At 39.2% G+C, this 21,785-nt stretch overlaps 1 protein-coding gene and 1 pseudogene across 2 annotated transcripts; one reads left to right on the top strand and one right to left on the bottom strand.

Moving 5' to 3' along the window:
* Positions 1-135: 135 nt before the first annotated feature.
* Positions 136-13,367, bottom strand: sh2b1 (SH2B adaptor protein 1). 2 transcript variants are annotated; one of them, XM_077212256.1, is made up of 12 exons: positions 13,168-13,346; positions 12,956-12,984; positions 12,639-12,685; positions 9,882-11,943; positions 9,583-9,684; positions 8,793-8,884; positions 8,565-8,641; positions 8,150-8,302; positions 6,325-6,536; positions 5,915-6,089; positions 3,696-3,786; positions 136-2,126 (listed from the first exon to the last, which is right to left on the bottom strand). In XM_077212256.1, the coding sequence occupies exons 4-12, from the start codon at positions 11,541-11,543 to the stop codon at positions 2,105-2,107; spliced, it is 2,586 nt and encodes an 861-aa protein (XP_077068371.1). In that variant the 5' UTR covers positions 11,544-11,943; positions 12,639-12,685; positions 12,956-12,984; positions 13,168-13,346; the 3' UTR covers positions 136-2,104. The 2 variants fall into 2 exon arrangements, with proteins under 2 accessions (XP_077068371.1, XP_077068370.1); XM_077212255.1 differs by having other exon boundaries at positions 12,956-13,367.
* A 3,914-nt stretch (positions 13,368-17,281) lies between these two features.
* On the top strand, positions 17,282-19,357 carry LOC143721647 (heat shock 70 kDa protein-like; annotated as a pseudogene).
* The last annotated feature ends 2,428 nt before the right edge of the window (positions 19,358-21,785 follow it).

The following is a 21,785-nucleotide window of genomic DNA, read 5'->3' as shown; positions in this document are numbered from 1 at the left end:
TCTTGAAGAAAGGTGAAATTTGATTTAATTCTATCTATCTATCTATCTATCTATCTATCTATCTATCTATCTATCTATCTATCTATCTATCTATCTATCTATCTATCATAATTACACAAACACAACTCAGACATATTGTTTCAGTATAATTATATTATATCATATTATTATCATCATCATCATCATCATCATTTAATTCAATGTAGTACCTGAAACTCTAATTACACAGAGTGGGCAACAGTGTCCACCTTAACACACGGTCCCAGCACAGACAGACAGAGAGAGAAGAAAAAAGAGAGAGAAGGCACAATAAGAGGTTTAAATAAAGGGTAAAAGGGAGGAGCACGGGGCAAGTGGACAGAGAACAAATCATACTGAATGATCTGTAGGACCAAGAAGAGAACAACTGAAATAGCAGAGTCAGGATAAGAGAAATAAAACCAAAACAGAAGACAGATGCAGGCACTGAACTGGATGGCAGACGCTGCAAAAAGACTGATCGAGGCACAAAATCAAGAATGACTGGCACAAAACAAGAGGGAATGACAATTAACAACACGAAAAGGCACAAGAAGAAAGGGGCTCTTTATCTTTTTTCTTATCAAATGTCTGCCTGAAATCCGTGGAAAGTTTGAAGGAGACAGCAGTGGTACAGAGTGAGATTAGAAGAGATATAAAAAGGCACAAAAAAGAGAAAGAAACAGAAAACAGATTTCAGAGAACAAATAGTATGTGTTCATATAGTAAACAACAAAAATAAAGGCATTTTGAAAAAATAACAATAATACTATTATTTGGACAATTATTAAATTCATTATTATTATTATCATCATCGTTATTATTGTCATTTTCGTACTCAATTTTTCTTTAAATGAAAGACATTCTCTCTGCCTCTGGACTCTAGTTTTGAAATAAACGCACCATAAAAAAAGATTGTAAAGCTAAAAGGAAGGGTAAGATGTAAAAGAGAGAGAGAGAGAGAGAGAGAGAGAGAGACAGCAGAGGAGCTGGGTGAAAGATCAGGACTCTGAGGTAATAATGGAGTCTATGGAGATGTTTAATATTGTAATTAACCTTAAGAAGTAATACTAAATGGACTTTAGAGGACTGGGCTTGATTTTTTTTTTTGCAAAACTGGACATTGTTAAGCCCAAGGCAATGCCTTCTACTGAACTACCAAAATCAGTACAATTGAAATGAACAGGAAGGGAGAAAAGTACTTTGCGACATTCATAGTTTGTCAGTGGCAGAACAAGAAGAAAACAAAACAACTAAAATGTTCCAGTAATAATAATAACAACAACAACAACAACAAGAGTGCTGGTGGGTAACAATCTCTGTAAAAATATCCGCTCACCTGAGGGGGAAAAAAACTATTTTTGTTTAAGTGCGAAGGGTCAAAGAATACTAGACATCTGAATGAATGTAATGACTAGAGGGACTCTTCAAGAAATAAGTTGCTAAAACACGACACCAGCTCAGTGGTGGTGCTGACACTGTCGTACCTTCCTATGCAGCAGCACCAAAGGAGGAGCTTTCGCACTGACAAACACTGGAGAACAAATTAGTAAAAGCTGACCAACATTTTCACAATGCACCCCCAATTTAGTGTAGTACCGTTACTTAGTGTTTTAAAGATGTACCGTCAGTATCATATATGCTTGTGTATGGGTGTCTCTCTCTCTCTCTCTTTCTCTCCATCACTCTCTTGCAACGTGAAAGCTTATGTGTAATAGTGTTAATAACTCGGTCGTGTGATTGTGACCCCTTCGGTCAGTTCATCCGCTGGAGAATACTGAAAATACTGATTGTGAAGGGCTCTCCTCTTCCTCCTCTATCCCACCTCGTGGTTTTCCCCTTTTAGAAGAAGGAGTACTGGTTGTCGATGGCTCTCGCCCTCCCTCCTTCCCTCTCCTCGCCCTCCACCCCTTCCAGCTGGAGGAGCGGCGGTTCCCGCTCACGTTCTTCGCACTCTTCTGCCCCGCTGCTCGCTCCGCCGCCGCCTCCTCCGGCGGCGGCCTCGGTTTCGCTCCCTCGTTCCTGCGGCGGGGTTGGGGGCGGAGGGCGTCCGGGAGGCAGAGGGGGAGGAGGCGGCTGAGGAGGACTACGGGGTCTGCTGGTCAAGTCTGAGAACAGTGACAGAGAGGAGAACCAGTAGAGGAGGGATGAGAATTAAATGTGACAAAAAATGGACAGTAATGAAAATAAGATGCAAGATACACAAAGTTTGACGAGAAACTCTCAGCTATGCTGTAATGGAATCGGTCAACACGTTGCTCACAGACTGTTTACACCCTGCCTCCACTAAACAGCAGTACAGAGTCATCGATTGATAAATCGTTGCTCAGTCGTTACATACGGACTCATTGAAACATCTAATCTTGAATCATGTTTATGTGGAGACAGAGCTCACTGCCTATAAATGTGTGACATTCAATAAAGATTATGATGCCAGCTATAGTGAGCAAATGTTCAATGAAAATGTTACCCTGCGACACACAATTCAGGATGGATGTGTGCAACTGAAACCCAGCTGTGAATGAGGAAGTTAAGCAGACAGATGTGCACTGAAGTGAACAGATGACAGATGTCTTATTCTAACAAGCTTCCTCTTCTGTTCATCCTGTATTCCTCAAAATGTTTCCCACATTTTACTCTTTCATCTGCTATCTACATTCTAAATACAGTTTCCCTGTCCTATTATGCAAATGTAAAAACTGAATGTTTTCTATATTTGCATAATTTGGGAATACGGAGTAGCTCTATACCTCAGGAATGATTTGCCTGATGACGCGCTTTGATGATCCAGTCCAGTCCAGTCACACCCTACCCTTTCCTCATTTGAATTTACCATTTCACTGGAAATATGTTTACTACCATTCAAACATTTGGGGTTAGTATGATTTTAAAAAGAAACTAATACTTTTATTCAGAAAAGATGCATTAAATTGATCAAAAGTGACAGTTAAGACATTTGTCATGTTACAGAACACTGGAGTAATGATGCTGAAAATTCAGCTTTGCCATCACAGGAATAAATGACATTTTAAAATCAAATAGAAAACAGCTATTTTAAATTGTAATAATTTTCACTGTATTTTTGGTCAAATAAATGCAGCCTTGGTGAGCATAAGAGACTTCTTTCAAAAACACACTTACCAACCCCAAACTTCTGGACAGTAGTGCAATTAACCGAAAGTTAAATGGATTGCAAGTTTTACATGATCATTTCCTTCCTTTTTCTGACACTTGAGAGTCAAACAAGCTGTTGTTGGTACTGTGCCTTTAATGTTTTTATTAGTGATGACAAATCGATTAATCACATCTAACATAAAAGTTTGTTTTCATAATATAATATATATCATTACATTTATGTTGTGTGTCTGTGTATATGTACATTTACACACACACATATATATATATATAAACACATGTATAAATATATATGTGTGTGTGTGTGTGTATATATATATACACACACACACAGACATGTATATGATATATATAAATTTAATAATATATACACGCGTCACACACATATTATGTAAACAACTTTTATGTTGGATGCGACCAGTTTTCATGTGTAAATGACCTTTGTTATAATTGGCTAACGCTCATGTACCGGCATGACTTTATTTCCTTCTTTCAGACCTTCTCTGTCTATCTCTCTCTCTGTTGAATCTGGTCTCACTTACACACAGTCAGAGATGGGGGTTGATGGAGAGTCGGGGTGGCGCGTGGTGATGACATCACAGACTGTGGGGCGGCTGCCTGCCCTTTCCCGGCCTGCGAAGATGACCCAACGACAAACAACAACAGAAACAGCCAATCAGAGCTCTGATATGCACTATGGGAAAGGCCAGAGGCTGAAGCAGGGCGAGAGGAGGGAGAGGAGCAGGAGTACAGTAGGAAATACTGTGTGTGTGTGTGTGTGAATGAAAATGAAGGAAGGCAGTGGTGATGGAAGGAAATATATGTATGTCCGAAAGAAGAATGGAGGATAGTAAAAGAATAGTGGAAAAGATGCAGTGATAGAAAAGTATAAATGGAGCGTCTAGATGCTATACACTGATGAAGAGGAGATCCAGGATAGATCATGATGAAGAAATATTAGATAAGGTGAGCTGATCAGGAGGAGTTTGGAGGTGGGGGGTGCTGGGGGTCATATGTCAGGTCAAGCACACAGAAATCACATTAGGAGACAATCATCATCCAAAAATCAAAAGCAAAGCCATGCGCAGAAGACTCTGGCAGCAGCGATGGATCTGTGTGTGCGCGAGTAGTTGTAGCAGATGCTTGCACAAAGTGTCCTTTTAAAAGCATGTTGTGACAGGAAGTGATCCCACACACAGGGTGATCCCACATTTAGTAATTTCTCTGTGACAGGTGCGAACAACTCATGCAGTGGCAATGTTGTTTATGAATATACACACATACACGTACAATCACTCTCGATTCATCCCACTCACATGACACACACAAGCTCATTGCCAAAGACCATGTGCGTCGCTAAAATCTACCCAGGATTCAAGAATAAAACTGACAGAAGCTAAACGCCTTCTAAGGAATCTTTCTTGTTATTTTTTTCCTTTCGTGGGCCCACCAGGATCTCCCCCAAAACAGCTGTTTAACTTAACATTTTTGTCTTTATTAGGGCGGTCAATTGATTAAAATATTGGGATTAACCTCATAATTCTGTCATTGTTAATACAGTCAGATGCAGTCACATTGTTCTCACTCACAAAAAACAAGAGTGTATTTCTCAAATGGTATTAAAATGCAAAGGAAATGCAAACATATGATAAAATTTGATATAATTCATTAATAAAACAACTTGAAACATACTTCATGGATGTAATGTCACATCTGTGAAGGTGCAGCTGGTGTAAAATTTCTATGTGATTCACTCGTGGGTGATATTTCTCTTATTGAGCATCAATGATAATTGAATTTCACCATACTACAAATGAAAATGATGTTACATTTGCAAAATAGGTCATCTAGATTTCATTTATAAATAAATGAACTACAAAGAGGGTCTTTGTCTCGGTTATCCACCTTATTTTTTCATGTAAGGGCGGCTGCAGTCATTTCTAAATTTAATATGTCTGGCCTCTGGTCTCATTCACTTCCAGTTTTTTTAGCTGTACAAAACAGTTTGTTATTCTGCTTGATAATGCAACGCAAATAGTTTTACTGTTTACTGCATTTTGTTATTCTTCTAGTTATTTACCGGTACCTTTAGCAGCTAATGATTCAGAAGTCTCACACATTCACAGAAAATAGTTTACTACTGCAGTGCACAATAAGGTGGATAATGACTTGAGGTCAATTCTGTTTCAAAAATAACTCAGAACAGAATTAATAAATTAAGTCAAATTATATAAATCCTAAAAACTATAGTTAAAAAAAAGATATATATTGTTAAACATTTACTCACAACAGTTACATTCGAAAACACCATGTAGAATCCAATGTATAAAATATCCATAAGTACTGATGTAGTACAATGTATTGTTTTTTATTGTCAATATTTCTTTGAAAGGAGACAAGTTTACCAGTATTGTGGATTTTAATTAATTTTAACATCAGGATGAGAACTTTTCCAAAATGGTTTTATTCCACAAATAATCTGCTTTCAAAATATGAAGTAAAATGAAAATTAGGTTGGCCCCCATGCTGCTGCTGTAATAAGTCTTTGATTAAGTTTTTTTTTTTTACATTTTAATAAATCTTAGTAAATATATAGTCAGTGTATTTATATCAATTTTTTAATCCAATCAGCTGTTCTGAGGGAGATGCAAGTGGCACCTGTGATCACTTACCTGCCTGTCATCTAAAAATGCAGATTTTCCTGTTATCTACGCTCTGTTGTAAACCTTCACACCTTAAAGCTGAGCCCAACCTTCCATACCTGGTTGCCGGACATTAGTGGCCCCCACAAAGCTGATGAGGGTGACATCAGAGGCGCCCCCAGATTCAAGGGGAATTGGGTGCACACGGAAATGCTCCAGCATGTCAAAAATGGACTGGAACCAGAGATGCTGCACACGACACTGTCCATCCTCATTCAGGGAGAGACGCAAGTGCTGGGAAGAAAATGCCAGAGCAGAAGGAAGAGGTATTTATATCTATTATCCTGAATTAAAAAAAATAAAAAGAAGTGCATACTTTTATTCAGCAGTGAAGCATTAAACTGATCACAAGTGACTGTAAAGACATTTTTAAAGACATATTGATCCCTTTAGGGGCTCCGTACCTAAGAGAAATCTTACCATCCTCAAACCTTTTGAACGTTAAATAAGCATCACCACACGCATTTACCTTTGCTTTGCCCTGGAAGTTGAAGGTGAGGACATACTCTCCGCGCCGTGTCTCACTCTGCCGCACAAGGAACACTCCATGGCTGGCCATGCCACCCGCCAGCACCAGCTGGGCCGCCTTAAGACGGGAGAGTGTGCCGTGGAACCACTGACACTCACTCAGAGGATGTTCCACAGTCTCTGACACAGAACCTTCAGAGAACAGGAACGACCCTGGGAAAAAACAGGAAAAAACTCAATACCTCTTATCTTGATCTATCAAAAGGGTAAGGGTTAAAGTCAGTAACTGAGATTCCATCCATGTATTTTTTACCTGAATTTTGGGTTACTGCATTGTAAAACAATAATCAAATAAAAAAACAAATTTAAATTTCCAAAACGAATATAAAAACACATTAGATGTGCATCAAGAAAGTCCTGTTACTAAATAATAATATATTGGAACAATATCATCGCACAGCATCTCTATTTACCTAAAATTACAATTAAATGATCTTTTCTTACAAATTGTAATATACATCCGAGTGAAACAGATTATCAAAAACAAAGGGTGGAGACTTGGTTGCACCAGTTGTTGAATGGACGGAGGCAAATCTGAATGCGAGCTTACAGTCGACTGTAAGAAAGGGCACCTTAAGCGACCTTAAGCTGACTAGAGGATTGGAGAAGTCTGGCATAGGTCACGGGAGAGAAGATCAAGTTGTTTTGTTTAAAGGTACACCAAGTAATATTTTTTGTTCAAAATTAACTACATTTAAAATAATGAGTCAATACATTATCAACCATCAATCCTTGAATCTAGTGGGATGGTTTTCGCAGGAAATTGTGTACATCAGATCCGTACATAGAGAAAAGTAGCTCGAGCTACTTTGACATAGAGCAGCTAAATCTTGAACCTTCGGGGAATTGCCGTTTTAAAAAAAACAACATAGAACAGAGGTGAGTCTGAGGGCAAAGAGTGAACGTGACAGAGCTCATAATAAAATGAGCATCAACAATGGCTTAGCTTTTTGGAGATGTCGAGAACTGTTGTAAAATTGATGCGGAAATGGTGCTTTTATTACTCAATAGATAAGTGGAGTGTTTTATTGAACAGATAAATTGCCACATGTAGCTCTCTGACAGAGTTAATTGTAAATCATCATCTATTGTGAAGGGTCATTTCATTATGCCTGGAATTTATTTTCAAGAATGTACCATGTCTATAATTGGGTTTAGCTACATTAATGTCTTCAGCTAGTCAGCTTAAGATCCTTTCCATCTAAACTGGTTATATCTCTTAAGCCTAGGATTGATTGTTTTATGAGCAGTAGGATAACCATATTAATCCACAGTCATGCAGAGCCGAAACACAACCAAAACAATGTTCTTCTAAAACATGCCATGCAGTTTTGCTTTTTTACTGCTAAAGGCCCAAAAGTGGCATATGGCGCTTTTCCACTGGATTATAAGAAAGATTATGAGGGGAAAAAAAGGGAAAACATATGCATGGATGAATGTATATAACAATAATATGAATTTAAACTAAATAGACTCTAATAAAATAGCAACAACAGCTTTTCCAGTGGCTAAAACTTCAAACCCTGGAGTGATGATTTTGTTTTCTGAACACATGTGTTGGGAATATTGTTTTATTTGCTAATTGTTTTCTCAATATTCAAGTTTTTCACTAATTAAATGAGCAAATTGGATGGAAACACTGACTTCTATGCCCTATTTAATCATAAAATGTTTGCAAAAGCATTAAAATGTTAAAAGTATTAGTGTAATGTAGATGTCTTTATGATCTATGGCAAAATCTGTGTGTGTTTAGTGTAGTACGGTACCTGTGGCATCAGGAGTTTCAGCAAAAGGTGTGCCAAGACCGGCTCCGCCCCCACCAAGCAGTCGACTGTCTGATTCGTCAAGAGGGGCACGGGGGGGTAACTCAGGGGGTAAAGGCTCCAGCTGGGGAGAACCACCAACTCCACCATAGCACACTACAGTGAAAACATCAAATACCTGATTCATCTGCATCTGTAGTTACTGCTAAATATCTGTATTCAATTTTATTGCTACATATAAATATTTCAATTCCGGATCAGATGTTTCTAATACTTCTGTTCAATCACAGAATCACCAGTTTGAGAATTGTGGGCTCATTCTAACACTGGCAAACATCATGTAAGCACATGTCCCATTACACATACTGTCCTGAATGCAGCTGACCACATCATGGTGACATCATCTCCAAATGCTTACCTTGAGACAGGCGGTCGCTGAATTCTGGCGTTACACTGAGAGCACTGCCACACACTCCCTCAACATCCTCTTGCTCACTGATGAGAAGGGTCAACGAGTACATTTGAGATCATTGCTGAGTTTTGATTGTCACATGGTGTCATACAAGCAAGCATACTACTATGAACTCGAACCTTTCCAAACACAAAGTGCTTTCTCTTTTTAATGATTCAAAACACAAAGGCCTACCTTAAACATATGGCGTTTCTGATGTCACTGAGCCAAGCTCTCATCTGAACTGCATCTCTGGTCTCGATCACGTACTGGGCCTGACCTTCCAACTGAGAAAAACAAGAGATCAAATGTGCAGATGTTCAATATGTTCAGTTTTCAATGATTAGGATATTTGAGATAAGTGCAACAACACAGGATGCAACTAAATGCAAAGTGAACTACAATATCAGTTATGAATAAAATACTAAAAATTCCCCAAAGTCCTTTATTAGATTACATTTATATAAAAAGTTATTTAGTGATTGTGACCATTTGTCACACAGGAGATTCATTAAATGTGTTTCATTCTGTAATTTATTTATAAAACAAATCAGGAAGGGATGGTAAACAAAAGTACAGTTTTGCCTAATTTATATGATGAAATTTAATTAACAACAAAGCTCTACAACTATGGCATGCATACTTATTAATGAGACATGAGATGGCAGTGGCAACACTGTAAGTGTAAAGTATAGATAAGGTAAAGTTCTTGCATCATTATTGAATATTTGACTAAATGATGTTTTATTAACAAAGTTCGGGAGGAGCATGCTCAGATAATTAACACGAGTGGAGAGCACTCAGCAATCAACGATAAGAGGTGCATATATATATTCTGGGTATTCAGGTTTCGGGCTGAACTCCAAACTCGGAGCCCTCCCCCCGGACAGCACGCCAAATACGCATTAAACTTTACTCCCTCTAATTGTATGCAAGTGTGAACTCGTGAACTACTGTAGACAAAAAAAGGGGTTTTCTGACGTACCTGTAGAAGGAAGGTGTTCTCTTTGTCTGGCACCTCTATTGCTGTAGTGCTCCTCACATCAACAATAGAGCCGCATGGGACAGTCAGTCTGGCCTTGGAGGACTGGAAGTATTCAAATATGTCAAAATATATAAATTATATATAACTTTAATTAAACTAGTCAGCTGGTACTTTAATATTATATATATTATTTATAGACCCCAAACTTATGAATGACAGCAAGTATATAAAATATGTGTAAATATATGCAAATAAAAATGTACACATAATTTACATTTAACAGAAATCCTGTCACTCACCTTAGGCGGGATGTAAAACTCCAGGAAATACTCCATCCCTCCATCCACTCCATCCTTATCTCGTTCTTTCAGAACTAGACGGCACTTGTGCCAACGCATACCCCGTCCGGTGGCCGTGGGATGCCCTGACGCCGTGCTGTCCGTGCCGTGGTGCAGCAGTCCAAAGGAAAAGCCTGGGAAACCATGAGTGCTGGCGAACTCGTCCGAAGACGAGCACACGGTCACACCTCCCTCCCGTACAAGTCTACCCATCTTCCTGGAGGCACTGATGCTGCTTGGTGGTAGCGCAGAGGGGGACAGGACCGATGAAGGTGGAGCTGCGGAGGACAACGTCGGCGGGGGTGAGCGAGACAGTCTCAGTTTCTCCAAACGGTGACTCCATTTCTCCTTTTCTCCATCGCCGTTGCTCCTCCGCCAGTCACGGGCCTCGGAAAATGAAAGGGAGGTGGCGCTACTGGAGGATGATGGGGGCAACGAAGAGGACGACGAGTGAGGGAGGGAGAGAGGAAGGGAGAGAGACACAGGGAGAGAAGAGGGAACACCCTGCGAGCCGGAGTTCCTCTTGCCATCTTGCAGGCCTGTAGTGTAGCTGTAACTAGAAGGAAGAGGGTTGACGTTACCCACGCTGCAGTTCTGAGGGGAGTCGCTGGAGGAGCTGCGCCAGTGCAAGATGCCTCGCACGCTCCCCCTGACACTACGGCCCACGCTGCGCAGAGAGAACCGCTTTTTTAGTTTATTTTTGGAGTGACCCCCAATGGGTGTCCCATTACCTTTTGACCCAGAATTTGCTGGTGTGCCAGAGGAGTTGGGGCATGTCAGAGTCTGGCTGAGATCGGCTCTTTCCGAGGTCAACTCACTCTCGCCCTCATCGTCCCTTTCTACTATGTCCGTCTCCACCTCCTCTCCAGCCACGGGCCCCGCCCAGCTGTCCTCCTCTTCCTCCAGGTCCTTGTAGCCAGATGGATTGTGTCTGACTGCAGTTCCCCTCTCCTCCCTCCGCCCATTATTCCCGCCCATAGAGGAAGAGCATGACGAAGAAGAGGATGGTGGGAGAATCTGCGTATGAGCATACAAATCCTGAAACGCTCCTGTATTCTGGAATTGTTCCGTGCCGCGGCCCTCCTGGGTCAAGACCGGTTTGGGCATAGCCCGTGTGTGAGTGGGTGGGCAGGGGGTGGCGGCCTCTGGTGGCAGCAGGGATGGAGACGCTGCATCATCCTCCAGTGACGTAACATCCGATTGGGCGACCCAATTCACTGTTCCTTCCCTACCGACGCCTGTCCCCTCGAGCTCGCTCTCGAAATGACTAATAAATCTGTCGGTGAAGCGCTGGCAAAAAGCAGCTGCTGAATCAGGGGAGTAATGCGGGTTCTCCAGCAGGAAGGCCCGGAAATGGCGGGCGAAGTCACCGGCGGCTACCCTGGCATGGAGCTCACAGAACTCGGTCCAACTAAGGCAGGGAGATGGAGACGGTGTGGGTGTGTCAGACAATGATGACATGGGCTGACTGGCAGGAGCTGGAGGAGGCAAAGGTGGGGGTCTAGTTGAGAGGGGCAACAGTGAAGGTGATGGAGGAGAAGGCGATGGAGATGGGGAGGGTGGAAGGGGAGATGAATTAGCTGTAGCCCGTGGGCTGGGCGGGGTTAAAAGGGAGCCGTTCATGACTGACTAATAGGTGACCAATTTAAGACCAAACGATCATCAAAGACGTCAGGATCGTTGCGATCTATGTGCGTATGGGAAACGTGCAATCTGTTCATCAGGCTACGGTTTCACAATTGAAATGAATTTGGAAAACCTGACGGAAAAATGTGGCCTGATAGTGATTGGTAATTGTCTTCCCCCATTTTAAAAAGAAAAAAAAGAAAAGAAAAAGAAAATATATAACTCTGTAACGTCAATGTTTGGTGCTCTAAAATAGCTCACATTCTACACAAAATAATATGTGTAAATGTACGTATGTCGAGTAACAGGATAACATTGGCCGGCTGAGCTGAAGTTAGTTCTCAGATGTTCTCCGATTTTAAGGCTCTGCGAGGATCCTGCGGTAGGGATTGGTGACCTAAATGATGAATACATAGAGAGAAAAAAAAATTATTTTAAGTTATTTTCGAAAAATTATAATAATATATAATAACAATGTCTTAACAAAAAACAAACCATTCAAACTTAGAAATTGTAACAATATTGAATTTAAAGGGTGGTTTACCCAGAACTTAAACTTATGTCATCATTTACTTATGGTGTTACAAAACTGTTTGAGGAAATGGCAGAATGACAACTTGTCATTCTTGTCAAAAATGAATAGAGAACGAGGCTTTCTTTCTGCCTAACATCTCGTACACAGAAGAAAGTCATACACGTTTCGAAACATCAGAAAGTGGATAAATTATTAGAGATTTTGAGTTTGTTTGTGTGCGTGTGTGTGTGAATTTATATATATATATATATATATATATATATATATATATATAATAGTGTGACATTTATACGTTTTAAGTGTAATGCATGAAACAGAGAAGAGTTGTTTTGATTTGAGTTGTGAGACCCAGTTCTCCACCTGATATTTAAAGAACGTGCTAACCGCTAATTTCTCATTTATTTTATTATTAAACCAAATAGAACCAACAAATGGAGCTTCTTGAGCATTTGAACTCAAACTCATCGAAACCAAGACCCTGATATGAAATCAGTTAAGAAGATTTACACGACCGAAAGATGCAGAAATGATGCTCATTATCCCCGATGATAACTCACCATCTTCAGGCCAGTGTGTAACTCGAAGCCGGTGCAGTTAACGTTAGCTGTAAAGAAAAACACATAAAGCGTAAATGCCTGTCAGTTGTAATTACGATAAAATTATGTGATATATGAAACCATATCATAACCGAGTTTAACAACTCGTTTCGCCAAGTTAGCTGTCTGACATAAATTGAATTGTCATAATACGCTCTCACGCTGATAATGTCAACACACCAAGCTAACTCGGGCTAGCCAGTTAACTTTAGCTCATAAAACGGTGGCTAGTTTGCCAACGATCTTAAGCAATAGAAAGAAATGTCACATTAACTCACCTTTTTGCACAAAAGACGCAATTTTTTCGCTGGCGTGGGTGAAATTCGAAAAAGTTTAAGTGCAAATATTGAACTAGCCTGGTGCTAACTAGCTAACCCAGCACTGCTAATAAATTATCAAGTTTGAGCTGCTGGTCAGCTAGCTGGCTGTATTGCTAAGCAGGCAGTTTGTATGCCAATGTTAACACTAATATTCATTCCTCTCCGTTTACCTGTCCTCCGTTGATGCTAAACTTATTGATGAATCATAGGGTATGTATTTATTCAGAAAGGCTTTACAACTGCTCTTGTTGCAGGTATATGGATATTTCTCTGCCTGCTGTCCCAATCAGTCTCTCGCGATATAGTGGGAGATGGTGTAGGTTGGGGGGACAGGGAGTGTTGGAGAAGGGGGATTTTCAATGGGAGAAAAAATCTGAGGAAGAGGGATGTGCACTTTTTGGAGGAGCCACATTGGACAGTTGTGTAAAAAAGTAAAACAAGGTTGGATGTTGCTCTGGCTGATGGCTGAGTCATATGTTTGGAGGCTGTAATACACTGAATTTGAGATTATGACTTGATTCCAGTGAGAGAATCTGTGCTCACTGAAAGCCATTCGAGGACTGGAAGAAGAGAGAAATGCATGTGAAAAATGTATAAAATAATAACATTTTAGCCTTTACTATTTTCATAAAGTACCTATTGTGAGTTAAAAAATATATAAATGTTTTTAACTGCAAAAATCATCATAATATTCAAGATGATTTATAACAGCTGATATCATTTGTTGCATGAAATTCCTGTTGCACTCTTCTTGACTTTGGAACTATTTGAATCGTTCTAGATCTCTGGTCAATACAAGTAAAAGGCAAATTTACTGAGCAGTAAAGCAGTGGCTACAAGCATCCAGCAACACAATTTCCAGAATTATCAAAAGTTATTTGTAAATAATAATAAAAATCCTAGGTAGGTTAAAAAAAGCTCACCAATGTAATTATAGCATTGAAGAACGACTTGCATATAAATTGGGTCTACTAGAATCAGTCTACTTATCTATATGCTAAAACAAAACAGTATTAAATCTTTAAAGAAACGTTCATAGAATGTCTAATTATGAGAAACTATATATCAATTTTGCGCTTCTGGTCAACTCATGCATCAGTTGAGGTACAGGACTCTGCAAACAAAGTTTTATTTTATTTTACTCCAAAAGTTCCAATAGTTGTATCTGTCCTGCAACAGACATTTTGGGCCTGTTTGCTTCCACTCCCCCTTTTACGTCCTGTGTATTCAGAGTCTGTTTCTGTGTGCCCAAAAAATTTGCAGGAAAACGTCAATAGAACATTGTGTTTATTTTTGTTTACATCAAAGAGGCAAAGAATTTGCGCCCTAAAGAGCATTAAATCAGAAATAAACATTTATTACACTTAAGTAGCCAATGCAAAAAAAATGTCAAATACTTTCCCACAAAATACCATATTCTTTACCCATAGTTTATAATGAGAATCTTGTATCATCATCTAAAATCAGTAGGGCTCTGTGACTGTGCTGTGCATTCATTGTTAAATATTAGAATGTAAATATATAAGAATGTTTCTGTGTAACAAAAGACTTTATGACTGACTTATCATGATAAGCTATAGCATTTTTCTTTTATAATCATGAGACCAATTATGACATTTTCTTGAGAGATTTAATAATATTATTGTGATTTAACCCTATAGTCTCAGTAGACATAGTAGACTGATTTTGCCTAATTGATAACTATGTAAGTGCATCATTGTTCAATTCTACAATTACATTGTTAAGCAGTTAATTATTTTTTTAACCTATATGATTCTTATTGTTGTTGTTGTTATTTAATATTATTATTTACAAATCACTTTTGATCAGCCTGGAAAATGTGCAGCTGGCTGCTTATTATCACTGTTCTAAAAATCTTTATACTATTTGCAATTTCCTTTCACAATATTTGCAAACTTTCACTTTCCTTTCACTTTTTATGACCAGAGATCCAGCAAGATTCAGATAGTTTGAGAATTGTTGAGAACAGTGTAGGAATTACATGAAACAAATGAGCACAGCTGTTATAAATCATCTTGGGTAGCCTATACATTTTTTTTAATTGAAAAAATCGGGTTTTTTTACCAGTAATTTTTTATTAATTTAGAACGCAATTCAGTCTGAAAAAAAAGCTTCTAATTTGAAAAATAAGCGAATGTTAGCGAATAATTGTGTAGGGTAGAACTATTTCTCCTGGTCATCTGGATACAAGACGAAACTAATCAATCACAGAGAGCGTTCAAAGCTGGTGCTTCTGTCACAGTGCGTTAGGGAAACGAAGCCTTGCTGAGATGACAGAGAAACAATCGGGAGTTATTTCGCAATAAACAAATTAAAAGTTTACATAACTGTTCAAAATGTTGACGTAAGTAAGATTTGTATAATGAAATTAATATTTTTATTCAACAAGGATCGATGGATTACATTGATCCAAAGTGACAGTCAAGGGTTAATTACACTGTTAAAAAAAATCTATTTCATATAAATGCTGTTCTTTCAACTTTGTTCATCATGATACATTTTATGCAAAATGATTTGGTTTCCACAAAAACATAAAACTGTTTTCATTGATAATAATAAGAAATGTTTCTTGAGCAGCAATTCAGCATATTAAAATGAATTCTCATCATGAAGGATCATGAAGACTGGAGTAATGATGCTGAAAATTCAGCTTTGATCACAGGAATAAATTACAGAATAGCCTATGTTAAATTGTAATAATATTACAGTTTTTACTGTATTTTTGATCAAATAAATGCAGAAGAGAATTAAAAATCTTACAACCCCCAAACTTTTGAATAGTAGGCTAGTTTACAATAGTGCATTTACTATAATTAGGGTAGTTTGGTAAAAGTCACTGACTAATTACAGACGAGTTGAGAGCACAAATCACAAAATATTTAGTGGTCATGAAAACGTATCCAGATTTAGCATATTAATGATGCATTCACATAATAAATCATGACACATTGCTCTAGCAGAGGAAAGTGCATGTAAGTTGAAGTGCATGCTTTTAAAATTAAAAAGTATTGGTATCGGTATCGATATCGGCGATACTGGCGCTGTATTTACTTGGTATCGGATCGATACCAAATTTTGCAGTATCGCCCACCTCTAGTAGCTATATGTGACAAAAGAAACATGTCCCTTTCACTTTCATTTAGTGCCCTCTATTGACCACGGTTTAACATAACAAGATATTTTACACGAAAGAATACAATTTCTAACTAGGCAAACAACAGTTCTCATGAAAAACATTATAGGCCTATAGCAAAATAACAACATCACAATCTATTAATCTTGTGTTATTTCAAGTATTGCGTACGTCAGTAGCCTATAGAACCGGAATTTATGAATGTCACTCATTTCAGACAAGTCTGAATGATAAGGATATGTAAATTATATCTTTCTGGAAAATCGAGATAATAGAGCAGGGTAGCGTCAATCACCATTTTATAGCCTAATGTTTTCCTTGTTTTATTATACTTTGTATTATTCAATGTTATTATAGCCAACACATCGTTTTAGGATTGACTGACAGAAATAAATCCAAACTAGGTTTTAGTTAGTAAATGACTGAATATTGAGCGTGCTAAAACATATAGCTAGTCTAGATTATGATGAGTAGAATATGAGCGAATGCCCCAGAAAGCGCATGACGATGCCGGTACTGTCTGGATTTTTCGCCTTTCATTGGTCAACTCAGCACGAGCGTTCCAGAACGGTTTAGAACCTGTTTAGAACATGTGAATGTGCGACGGTTTCTGTATAAACAGCACGGAAGTTTTGGAGCGTCAGTGTTTTCACAGAACTTATTTCAGTTACGGCAAAAAGAACCAAATTGGCGACAGTTTTCGAAATTAAAATACCCTGTTGAAGAATCTACACTACTACCTACCACTACTTAAGCATTTTAAAGTAAGCATATGTTTTTATACTCTTGTTTCGGGTTTCTTTATTGATTCACTTAGGCTTATTAATTATGTAGGCCTACCTGCTGTTTTGTCTCCGAGATCAAGTCAATCTGTTTCAGTAGCTACCAATATTGATACTCATAACACTCTGTAAACATAATTAACAGTAATTAGTGCTCTAAAATAATTAACAGTCTTTATTTACATGTACGGGTATTTGTTTATTTAGTCTAGAACCTTCCTGAGATATTCCTGTTTCATATTGCTGTTCATTTATTTTTCCCTGCTGATTTTTTGTACAATATCTAAATGTTTTATTTAATAATAAACATTTATGTGATTTCTATTTTCTTATAGTAATCTGTTAACTACCTGTGAAAAGAAAATGTCATCAGCAAAAGGAGTAGCCATTGGAATTGACCTGGGCACCACCTACTCCTGTGTGGGGGTGTTTCAGCATTGAAAAGTGGAGATCATCGCAAATGACCAGGGGAACAGAACAACACCCAGCTATGTTGCCTTCACTAACACAGAGAGGCTCATTAGAGATGCAGCTAAAAACCAGGTGGCCATGAACCCCAACAACACCGTGTTTGATGCCAAGAGGCTGATTGGCAGGAAGTTTGATGACCCAGTAGTGCAGTCTGACATGAAGCACTGGTCCTTCCAAGTCGTCAGTGATAGTGGAAAACCAAAGGTTCAAGTCGAATACAAAGGAGAAAACAAGACATTTTATCCTGAAGAAATTTCCTCCATGGTCCTGGTGAAGATGAAGGAGATTGCTGAAGCTTATCTGGGGCAGAAGGTGACAAATGCAGTTGTCACAGTTCCTGCCTATTTCAATGACTCCCAGAGGCAAGCCACTAAAGACGCTGGAGTGATCGCTGGACTCAATGTCCTCAGAATCATCAACGAGCCCACGGCTACAGCCATCGCCTACGGCCTTGACAAAGGCAAAGGAGGAGAACGCAATGTCCTGATCTTTGACCTGGGTGGAGGCACCTTTGACGTGTCCATCCTTACCATTGAAGATGGCATCTTTGAGGTGAAGGCCACAGCCGGAGACACTCATCTGGGTGGCGAGGACTTTGACAACCGCATGGTGAATCACTTTGTAGAAGAATTCAAGAGGAAGCACAAGAAGGACATCAGTCAGAACAAGAGAGCGCTGAGGAGGCTGCGAACAGCGTGCGATCGAGCCAAGAGAACCCTCTCCTCCAGCTCTCAGGCCAGCATTGAGATCGACTCACTGTACGAGGGCATCGACTTCTACACGTCCATCACCAGAGCACGCTTTGAAGAGATGTGCTCAGACCTCTTCAGGGGAACACTTGAGCCTGTGGAGAAAGCCCTGAGAGACGCCAAGATGGACAAGACTCAGATCCATGATATTGTGTTGGTTGGTGGTTCCACAAGAATCCCCAAGATCCAGAAGCTTCTGCAGGATTTCTTCAACGGCAGGGACTTGAACAAGAGCATCAACCCAGACGAGGCAGTGGCTTATGGTGCAGCGGTGCAAGCCGCCATCCTCATGGGTGACACATCGGGAAATGTCCAGGACCTGCTGCTGCTGGATGTTGCACCATTATCTTTGGGCATCGAGACTGCAGGTGGAGTCATGACGGCCCTCATCAAACGCAACACCACCATCCCCACCAAACAGACCCAGACCTTCACCACCTACTCAGACAACCAGCCCGGTGTCCTGATCCAGGTGTATGAGGGAGAGAGGGCCATGACAAAAGACAACAACCTGCTGGGTAAATTTGAGCTCACAGGAATTCCACCTGCATCACGTGGAGTCCCGCAGATTGAAGTGACCTTTGACATTGACGCCAATGGAATCCTAAATGGGTCAGCGGTGGACAAAAGCACTGGAAGAGAGAACAAGATCACCATCACCAATGACAAGGGCAGACTGAGCAAAGAGGATATTGAGAGAATGGTGCAGGACGCAGACAAGTACAAAGCTGAAGATGATCTTCAAAGAGAGAAGATTGCTACCAAAAACTCCCTGGAGTCTTACGCCTTCAACATGAAGAGCAGTGTGGAAGATGAGAACCTGACAAACAAAATCAGCGAGGATGACAAGAAGAAAGTTATTGAGAAATGCAACGACGCCATCAGCTGGCTAGAGAACAACCATCTGGCTGATAAAGAGGAGTATGAACATCAGCTGAAGGAGCTGGAGAAAGTCTGCAACCCAATCATCACTAAGCTTTATCAGGGCGGGACAACAGGAAGCTGTGGGGGTCAGGCATGTGCCAGTTCAGGGGCTGGCGCTCAGGGGCCCACTATTGAGGAGGTGGATTAGGAATGAGATGGACAATGTGATTGATTTTGGTTAAGTTCCTTTGTATTCAATTTACATAGTTTATTATATAAGAATTTTTGGACAATTTATTTGGACATTATGGTGGAGCACTACTGATTTATTTTTTCTGTGGTACTGTATGCTGCATTCAGATTACTTTTTTTTTAGTATATATATTTTTAGTACAATATTATATTATTGTTGAATATATAATAGTCTTGCCAGTATTGTAGTTGGAAGATTTCTTATGAAATATGCATTTTTGTTAGGAATGTTTCATTTGCATGTTAAGAAATTAATAGAAGTTCAATATTCTTACTGTTGAAATGTGTACATTCCAGTTGTAGGCATTAATATTGTGCGATATTCCATATGAAAGAGTCCATTAAGACTGTTAACTTTATTTCAAGGTTTGTTTCTTAACATTTTCAATAAACTATAAAACATTTTAAAAAGTGTTACAGTAGACTGTTTTTTACGTTTCTTAAAGTTCTTAAATATATAAATGCATAGCTAAAATGTATTAACTCTAGACGCGTTATATAGTAGGACTAGACTCGCTCTATTTCCAATGATATCATACATAGTTACTATACATCATTATAGTTTCTCAACAGTGAAATACATAAAGGCTGTATGTATATAAAATAAATAGCTTACAAAACATAAAGGTAAAATAACATTTTATTGATGCCAAAGTGTGGTTACAGCAGTCTGGGTGAAAAAGACAAACCAAATAGTAATAGTAATAAAAACAAACCAAATAGAAACAAATTAACTGAATTATAATTGGTAGCTGAGATGCATATATACAGACTCATCCGCATGTCTTTCCAAACCTTATGACTTTCTTCTATGGAACATTTTGAAAAATGTCTTCCTTTTTTTGGTCCAAACAATGGAAGTCAATGGTCGCCGAAACTATTATCTTACATTCTTATATATATGTGTGTATATATATATATATATATATATATATATATATATATATATATATATATGTGTGTGTGTGTGTGTGTGTGTGTTTATATATATGTATATATATATATATATATATATATATATATATATATATATATATATATACACACACACACACATATATGTATATATACATATATAAAGGTGCTGGTCATATAATTAGTATATCATCAAAAAGTTTATTTATTTCAGTAATTCCATTCAAAAATTGAAATTTAGATATTATATTCATACATTACACACAGACTGATATATTTCGAGTGTTCATTCCTTTTAATTTTTGTGATTATAACTGACAACTAATGAAAACCCCCAAATCAGTATCTCAGAAAATTAGAATATTGTGAAAAGGTTCAATATTGAAGACACCTGGTGCCACACTCTAATCGGCTAATTAACTCAAAACACCTGCAAAGGCCTTTAAATGGTCTCTCAGTCTAGTTCTGTAGGCTACACAATCACGGGGAAGACTGCTGAATTGACAGCTGTCCAAAAGACGACCACTGACATCTTGCACAAGGAGGACAAGACACAAAAGGTCATTGCTAAAAGAGGCTGGCTGTTCACAGAGCTCTGTGTCCAAGCACATTAATAGAGAGGCGAAGGGAAGGAAAATATGTGGTAGAAAAAAGTGTACAAGCAAGAGGGATAACTGCACCCTGGAGAGGATTTTTAAACGAAACCCATTCAAAAATGTGTGGGAGATTCACAAAGAGTGGACTTCAGCTGGAGTCAGTGCTTCAAGAACCATCACACACAGACGTATGTAAGACATGGGTTTCACTGTCGCATTCCTTGTGTCAAGCCACTCTTGAACAAGACACAGCGTCAGAAGCGGCTCGGCTAAAGACAAAAATGACTGGACTGCTGCTGAGTGGTCCAAAGTTATGTTCTCCGATTAAAGTAAATTTTGCATTTCCTTTTGAAATCAAGGTCCCAGAGTCTCGAGGTAGAGAGGAGAGGCACAGAATCCATGTTGCTTGAAGTCCAGTGTAAAGTTTCCACAGTCAGTGATGGTTTGGGGTGCCATGTCATCTGCAGGTGTTGGTCCACTGTGTTTTCTGAGGTCCAAGGTCAACGCTGCCATCTACCAGGAAGTTTTAGAGCACTTCATGCTTCCTGCTGCTGACCAACTTTATGGAGATGCAGATCTCATTTTCCAACAGGACTTGGCACCTGCACACAGTGCCAAAGCTATCAGTACCTGGTTTAAGGACCATGGTATCCCTGTCCTTAATTGGCCAGAAAACTCGCCTGACCATAACCCTATTAAAAAATCTATGAGGTATTGTGAAGAGGAAGATGCGATACACCAGACCCAACAATTCAGAAGAGTTGAAGGCCACTATCAGAGCAACCTGGGCTCTCATAACACCTGAGCAGTGCCACAGACTGATCGACTCCCTGCCACGCCGCATTGCTGCAGTAATTCAGGCAAAAGGAGCCCCACTAAGTATTGAGTGCTGTACATGCTCATAATATTCATGTTCATACTTTTCAGTTGGCCAACATTTCTAAAAATCCTTTTTTTGTATTGGTCTTAAGTATTATTCTAATTTCCGGAGATGCGGAATTTGGG

Source organism: Siphateles boraxobius, unplaced genomic scaffold (genome assembly GCF_051911475.1).
Source record: "Siphateles boraxobius isolate OS27281-9 unplaced genomic scaffold, OSU_SipBor_1 66, whole genome shotgun sequence".
Classification (NCBI taxonomy): domain Eukaryota; kingdom Metazoa; phylum Chordata; class Actinopteri; order Cypriniformes; family Leuciscidae; genus Siphateles; species Siphateles boraxobius.
This window is presented reverse-complemented; position numbering and strand designations above follow the sequence as displayed.

Coding starts and splice junctions, on each gene's coding strand:
- sh2b1 (XM_077212255.1), bottom strand. CDS start 11,543: ATGAACGGCTCCCTTTTAACCCCGCCCAGCCCACGGGCTACAGCTAAT. Junction 9,685..9,881: donor AGTTTTACATCCCGCCTAAG/GTGAGTGACAGG, acceptor GAATACTTCCAG/TCCTCCAAGGCCAGACTGAC. Junction 8,303..8,564: donor CAGCGACCGCCTGTCTCAAG/GTAAGCATTTGG, acceptor TTTTCACTGTAG/TGTGCTATGGTGGAGTTGGT.